Raw genomic sequence first — 7,783 nt, 5'->3', positions numbered from 1 at the left:
TGTTCCATATTCTTGCCCCCATTTGCTATCCAGCTTTTAAATTTTCAACACGCCAGTAAGAATATAGCAGCCTCTCGTGGTTTCATATTGTATTGCCTTGCGAATAATGAACACCTTCTCTGCTTCCCAGCCATCAGGATGCACTCTTGCAAGGGGCTACTCATGAAGTATGCCCACTTTTTCCCTACTGGATTTCTGTCATTGACTTGGAAAGATGGAGTCATGCTTTGACTGAAGTCTGTTTGTTGTCTGGTATATTATTGCAAGTGCCTCCTTCCACTTTCCCATTTGCCTTCTGATTTATGCCCTTTGATACACACAGCCTGAATTTTGGTGGTCAAACTCGGCAGTCTTCCTAGGGTTAGGTTTTTCTGTTCTGTTTGAGCAGCCTTCACCTACTTCAAGGTTTGATGACCTTGAAACATTGCCTTTCTTTCCATTTTGGCCTATAATATACTGGGCTAAACCTGTATATGTGGTGTGAGGCAAGTGTTAGATTTCAAGTCATGGATGATACTAAAATAATTTGCTTAGTGGATACTAAACTGGCAAGATCAGTGGTCAGTGTCCACAAGGCAATGCATAACTGAGTTTCCAGTCACAATTTGCATTTCTGCAGACAGGAATCAATTGAGTTACTCAATGAGAGGTGTAGAGACCCTACAAAACCAGGCCCTGGCAGCCTGTGTATGCATTGTGTACCTTGTTCTTTCAATTCTCCTTTGCTCCAGCTGGAATGTTTTATGGGTCCCCTTGAGGATTAGTGAGTTAAACAGAATTTTTGACATATGTTCCTTTTGTATCTTTCAGAGTTATGACTGCATCATTTTTTTCCCCAAAATGATCAAGCCACTACTCTAATTTCCTCTCTACTTGTTACTGCTCCATCTCCTAATGCAGGTTTGGCATAGGCCTTTCTGAAGTCTTGGGGTGGGGTGACTGATTGCTGGTGGTGGGGGCCAGGGTAGAACAGTCATGGGACATACAACAGGGCTTCTGTGCACCAGGGACTGTTGCTGTGGCTGACAGCCCCAGTGACACCCATCACTGTTCTGAGAAATTCACTTACACCGACCTCAGTGCTCCTCCTAGCCCTACACATTCTTCCAAAGCAGATAAATTGAAGAGTCACATATTCATTGTATATCTGAGTTTTGCCCCAAAAAAGACCTGTAACCTAGAAAATGTGATAAATAGAATAGGAAATAATGTTTTTAAAAGAATTATAACTATCTCATATCTGAATCATTCCATTGTTTCATTAGGGAGTGTAAAAATCAAATAGCAGTTTAAAACAAGAGTTCTGGACAGATTACTGTATTCATTCAGGCCAAATTTTTATTTTTTTAAATGTGATACAACCATTTAATTTTCACAAGAACCATAGCCAACATCTGTGTGACTCATTCACATAATCCTTTACATACACAGACAAGCACATATATTTATATAAAAAAATAAATTAAGCTTTAACAAGGAATTGAGTTTACAAATGCAGCTGTGTAAAGCCTAGTGAAAAGTAAGAAAGTGGAAATTTCTGAAAAAAATGGGATCGCTGTGTGATCTGGCTCTTCAAGAAAATATTTTGATCAACTAAAAACCTAGAACAAATCACTGAGTAATCTCTTAAATTTTTTTGTAGTTGTGGATGGACAGAATGCCTTTATTTATTTTTATGTGGTGCTAAGGATCAAACCCAGTGCCTCACCCGTGTTAGGCAAGCGCTCTGCCACTGAGCTGCAGCCCCAGCCCCTCATTGAGTAATCTTAAATGTCAATTTTTTAAATTCTGCATACTCCTGAATCTAATTAACTTTCTGTTGGCTAGAGTACAGCTTTTAGGTACAGCTAGAGTACCACATATAGGCACATTCATATTAGGCATATATTTTTGCTCCCAAAAAGTTAAATGTCACACAAGTTAAACGCTGAGTGACATTCCTTTTAAAGTAAAAAGCATCAGGGCCCTTTGTAGCCATCCTTGCTTCCAAATACAACTGGTCACTTAGTGGCCCTGGATCAGTGATCTTAAAATGTCATGTTCCGATCTCTCTTAAATTGACATCTAAAATTTTTCCTCACAAACAGTTGCAAGGATGTAAATGCTGGCATATTGTAGTACAGTATGTTCAAATAAAACCACTAAATCCCTTTTCAAATTTAGCCAAGAGGCTCTAAATATAAAAGTTATTTGACAGACACTCCTTCTTTCAAAAATGACATGAACAGGCGATTTTTAATAGGAAATCCACATTTCCCTTTATATCCTGAATGTGTAGTTTTATACCTCTTCCCCCTCGAAATTTTAGCCTAATTACATAGGGCTTTTATATTGTTTAATTTTATTTTTAATAAAATTACATAATATCATATAATCATAAGGCCCTAGGCTTTTTAAAAAATGCCTTCTGGATGGAGCTTGATTAGCAAACACAGAGTACAAATTTTACATGAATTATTAAACATAGTAAAACTTCATTGGAAATGTATTAATGGAGATTGATTATTAATTGGAAATGATGAGGGCCTTCTCCTCCAATTATTTTATCTACCTGTGAATTAATGTTTTCAGAATGAGCCAAGGTGCGGATGCCCTTTCTCCCTGTTACATGTGGAAGCTGTGATGACCCTTCTCACACAGATGAGGAACCGGAGCGGAGGAAGTTTTGTGATAGCATTATCCAAGTTCTTCCGTCTCCTCTCACAGGCACATGTCCAAAGACAGAAATTTCTTGAGTGTCTCATCCATTTTGTGAAAGCAAAGAATTAGGCACTGCCCAGTTTGTAAAAGGTCTGCACCCTGTTTAGACCAAACATCCATATTTTGAATTCTCTACCTTGGGTCCTGGTCTCCAGTAGATAGGAAATGAGGGAAACTTGTTTTCTTTTGCAAGATTAAAAAGGGCATCGTCTAAAGGTAGATGACTCTTAGGAACAAGTGCAATAGGAGATGAGGATCTGAAAACAGATACCTGAAAGGCTCTTTGCCGCAGGGGTAAGGCTGGCCTGCCATGGCATGGGTGGCTCAAAGGTCACTGGCCTTGGTTTGGTGGCTTGAGGTTAAATTTTTAACCAGGTCAGAAAACATGTAAATTACTAGATTTTGTTGTCTAGCTTCCTTCTTAATAGACCATCAGATCCTCAGATGTTTCCTATGTACACTGATCTCTCAGCCACTGCTTGGCCAAAGGATTCTGAGATTGAATTGGGGAACATGATTCTGGACACCCCTCTTACCTCTTGCATATCTAAGTCTCACCATGGGGAAATTTAGCTTTGTACAACCTAAGTTTCCCAAACTTAACAACCCAACCAACCTCCTCCATTTATTTTTTTTCCATGTAGTAATCAATATTCCCAATAGCACATGTAAGGAATTGGCAAACAAGTCATGTGACACCCATGCACTGGCAGCAGGGGCCCATAGGGCTGCTGCCATCTGTCGGAATGTTGCATCACCCTGCAATATAGCCAGTGGTTTAAGTCGCATGGTGAGCCATCTCAGCTAGATGACTGGGCTTTGTGGCATCCAGACTCTGGGAAGAAACATGATATCATCTATTTCTTTCCTGAGAATTCACTTGGTCCCTGACATTACCAAAAACCAATCAATACATGACCCTATTAAGGGAAGGACAGAAGAGCCAAAGCAAGTACTCTCTAAAGGTGGGCTCTCACTGGAGCACCAGGAGGAGGAGACGGGTTCTTCCCAGCATCGCTGTGATGGCCCCTGCCTGCCTTTCCCACAGGGTCAGCTGGGCAAGTCTCCACACAGCAGCAGGCAAAGACAAGCCTCACTTCTTCAAGCTTTGGTCTTTCTGCTACTTCTCCATATCTTTGATACAGTAGCCAAAATGATACAGTAGTCAAAAGTCTGTTTTAAGTGAAAGGAGATGTGGGCTTGGAATTTGGCTTAATACAGAGTGATGTGGGAGCTTCTGGGTAGGGTAATGATATGGCTAAAAGGGACTGGGGTACTTGTCACGCTCGTGGGGTAGGCACCAGTAGCTGCCTGGGCACCAGCCAGCGGGGCACTGGCTGGACAGTGTGAAACTTCCTTCCCCGTGGCACTTCAGCTCCTTGCCTTTCTTGAAAGTCGCTTTGAACGGTGACTGTTATGAGGACTTTTGATGCTGACTGCCACACAAAACAGCAACTCACAGAGCAATAAATAATGTCCCACGGTAAGAGCCCCCCCCACCCCACCGCCGGCCACAGACTGCTGTTCCTGGCTTTGGGGAAGGTAATTGCCTCTTCCAGGAGCTCACGGATGGATATAGGTCCGTGAGACCAGTAACCACAGATATTTCTCATGGTCAAAACTGTCACTGTGCTTGGCATATGGAGGTGCTCAGTAAGTTTTTGCGGACTCGAGGGAGAGTGCCTTTAGGTCAGACAGGGCCTGACTTGCTTGCCAACAATACATGCACACTGAGCCCGACATTTTGTATAACCGGGGGAGGATTGAATGGGTTTCTAGGACCAAATTCCACCCAACCAAAGCACCAGTTTACTGCTAACTAGTTCCTCTACACCGCACTTGTTTTTCATATGTACACCTGTTTCCTCAAGTTTCAAGTCACTCTAACTTGTGACTCTAGTGACCCAGCATGATCCTCTCCTTTAAAAGGCTTACTAAGTCATTGAAATTGAGCTCAGGATGCAGAGCCACATGTGTAATCATGATGGAGGTGCCTTCCCCTGCTGGGAGAAGGTGCATCTGCAGTTTTCTACAACACTCTAGTGCTCAATCCCTGAGAGCTTAGCTCACTGCTCCAGAAACCGAACAACCCAGAGACATTCCCCCACAAATTCAACTTTTGTCCTCTTTAAACCAGCAACTAACCTTGTCTGAGGACCCAGGGCTTTCCCAGCTGCTGCCAGTCAGCGCCACAGAGCCTGGGCGTGAGGAGTGGCAGAGACTCCCAGCAGCAGGCAGAAGAGGGGTGGGAGGAGCCTCCACAGAACCTGAGCTCTGAAAGCCTTCTTAAAACAGAGGCCCCAAGATTCCCACCCCCAGTAACTCTATTGACAAAGCAAGCCTCTGCCATTAATTGGAAATTGTCCTAATGAACAAAAGCCATCACCCAGCTCTTTCCTGGGGCCTGTGGTGGTCCATGCAGGCAGTTGCCCATGGTAGGGAATGTGCACTGAGCTGGGTACTCACAGGGCAGGCTTCTCTGTGGAACCATCTGCTTTTTAGTTAAAATTCTTTTCAGAATCTAATTAATTAGTTTCTTACATTTCTGATTCATCTTCTGTGGAAGTCAATTACCTGGGTCATTAGTAGAATCTTGTTCACCAGAAAAGAAATCCTATTCATGGTATAGGTCATGCATAGAAGGCTTAACTGACCAAGATTTTTTTGTTGCTTTTATTCAATGAGGTTTGGAATATAAGACACCAAAAATGAGCACATTTGGGCAATTCTCTATAGAGAATATAAGTTAAAAAAAAAAAGTTGTCCTAGTGAGGAAAAATTAGCAGGAAATCACCCCAACTCATGCCAGCTAGGGCTTCTTCAGAAACGTCATCTTGAAGGCAGACTTGGAGACAGGACAATGTCACAGATTAGCCTCTTCCCAGGAACCAAACAGCACGTTTTCCTACATGCACACACAGATACCCCCACACGTACACTCACATCTAGGAGTAAAACTTGCTGTTACTGACTCTCTTCTCTCTCAACCTGAAAGAAAAGAGATTGTGCTGTCATTAGCAGTTATGATATAATCTCTGCGCTGAGCTCCAAGTCATTTCTCCATCCATACATTTGTAGTCATTCCTGGCTGGATGGTTCAGGGCTGGGAGTCAGGGGGGCCCCAGGCTCCTGGCAAGACCCTGAAACTCAGATCCACCTCCTTCTTGGTAAAATGGCGTAAGAGCTGTGCTGTAGGCTGGCCAAATGGTTCGGTGAGGAGTGCAGAACAGTGCTGAGGTTGTCGGAGTCATTTTTAGTTGCTCAGTCACTATCTGGCACACTGGAAGCCACCTGTCAAGTCTAGCTAGCTCTCTGCCATCACGTGCCTGGGGAACAACAAGAGCCTCCCCTGGGAGGATTCTGCCCTGATCTTGAACCACAGGACTAGCCCATTCTTGGGAAGTCAGTAGGACTCCTCTGGAGTCTGTAGTTATTGGGGTGGCAGAGGTCGCTCAGTGGTACGGCCCTTGCCTTAGCATAGTAGCATGCACAAGGTCCTGAATTCAGTCCCCAGCATCATAAAAAATTAAAAGTTAATGATCATCATTTATTTCCACTATTATTGAAATGTCTGGAAAACAGTTCTATCTAGGGAAGTGTCAGGTGCTTGAGGTCTTCCTGTAAGTTCATCTACAGAGCAAGAGAATTAAAGCGAGGGTAACAAAGAATTCCTAGAGAAGCCATGTGGGGGGCTCTCCAGAAGCCTGGCCTGGACACCCGAAGTCACTGCCCAGACGCCCAGGATCTGCTAACCTACCTCCTGTTGCACTTCTCCTGGTACAGTTGGAGCTGGTTCTCATTGACATTGAACTCCTTGATGAGGGCATCACGGTTGGCACTGCGCAGGTTCTGGTGCGTGTCGTACAGAAAGAGCTGGTTGTTCAGCTCTTCTTGCCGCCTCCGCAGCTGGCGACAGGAGGAGTAAAGTTCCTCTTCACTCTCCTGGGGGCAGGGGCGAGAATCACCTTGAGTTTGTGAAATGACCACATCTTCCAAACCAACACATGGGACATGGGTCTAATGCATGTGCCCAGGCAGAGGCTTTGCAAATGGAACTATGAGATAAAGCTCACAGTTAGTCATTACGTGTTCTACAGAAGCTAGCCCTTTTGTAAAGTCCCTGGATCCCACGTCTTAATCTAAGATGCTTTTTCCTTGGTCTGCATCACCTCCCGGCTTTTATCTAAGAGCAAAAGTCAAGCAGCTACTGGCTTAACTAAGGAAAGAGCACCACAATGTGAGGATAGGCAGGAAGCAGATAATTTAAGATTTTATAAGGACCTTAATGGGGCTGGGGTTGTGGCTCAGTGGTAGAGTGCTTGCCTAGCATGCGTGAGGCACTGGGTTCGATCCCTGGCACCACCACATAAAAATAAAAATAAATAAAATAAAGGTATTGTGTCCTCTACAACTTAAAATAAAAAGGCACAGTAATAGGTTCCACCTGGAAAATATCATGCTAAAAGATGACATATTGTAAGATGCCATTTATGTGAAATCTCCAGAACAGGTAAATCCATACAGCAGAAAGTATATTAATGGTAACCAGGGGAGGGGTAAGTGGTAACAGCCAATTAGCACAAAATTTCTTTTAGGGGTGATGAAATGTTCTAAAATTGGTTGTGGTGATGGTTGTACAACTTTGGATATGCTAAAAACATTGTGTGCCTTAAATGGGTGAGTGTGTGATAAATGAGTTTTATCTCAACAAAGCTGTTATCTCCCTCCCCACTCCTGAAAAAAAGCCAAGGTACCATAGACTACACCCCCAGGGATAGGCAAGTGGCTCAGTTCTAGGCATCACCGATGTGTTATTCCTCACCATCATCTCCCAGTAGTGACCCCAGCCATGCCAATTAAAAGCATCCACAGGATTTTTGCTGGTGTTCTTAGTATAAAATTTTCCTGGGACTGGCTGAAAGAATGGTGGATGTACCCAATTCCTAGTGATCTCAATTCAGTCCCTTTGCCGTAATGTAGAGAAAGTTGAAATGAGGCCAGGAGAGGGGCAAACGGAGCTGCAGGGTGAGCACTAGGGTGCAGCCATGACTGGCACAAGTCCCGCCCCTGAGCCTTGCCACCC

General features: G+C 43.7%; 1 protein-coding gene across 2 annotated transcripts in view; it reads right to left on the bottom strand.

Annotated features, from left to right (window-relative positions):
* Nucleotides 1-1,316: 1,316 nt before the first annotated feature.
* Plcg2 (phospholipase C gamma 2) overlaps nucleotides 1,317-7,783 on the bottom strand; it is a 128,824-nt gene continuing 122,357 nt past the window's right edge. For both annotated transcript variants that reach the window (XM_046435278.2, XM_046435277.2), the window contains 2 exons: nucleotides 6,458-6,642; nucleotides 1,317-5,688 (listed from right to left, as the gene is read on the bottom strand). In XM_046435278.2, coding sequence (XP_046291234.1) covers nucleotides 5,646-5,688; nucleotides 6,458-6,642 — 228 coding nt within the window. In that variant the 3' untranslated portion in view covers nucleotides 1,317-5,645. The remainder of the gene's footprint in view (nucleotides 5,689-6,457; nucleotides 6,643-7,783) is intronic.

The sequence above is a fragment of the Marmota monax genome, unplaced genomic scaffold (genome assembly GCF_021218885.2).
Source record: "Marmota monax isolate L192 unplaced genomic scaffold, Marmota_monax_Labrador192_F-V1.1 WCK01_AAM20220418_F8-fsc00024, whole genome shotgun sequence".
Classification (NCBI taxonomy): Eukaryota; Metazoa; Chordata; class Mammalia; order Rodentia; family Sciuridae; genus Marmota; species Marmota monax.
This window is presented reverse-complemented; position numbering and strand designations above follow the sequence as displayed.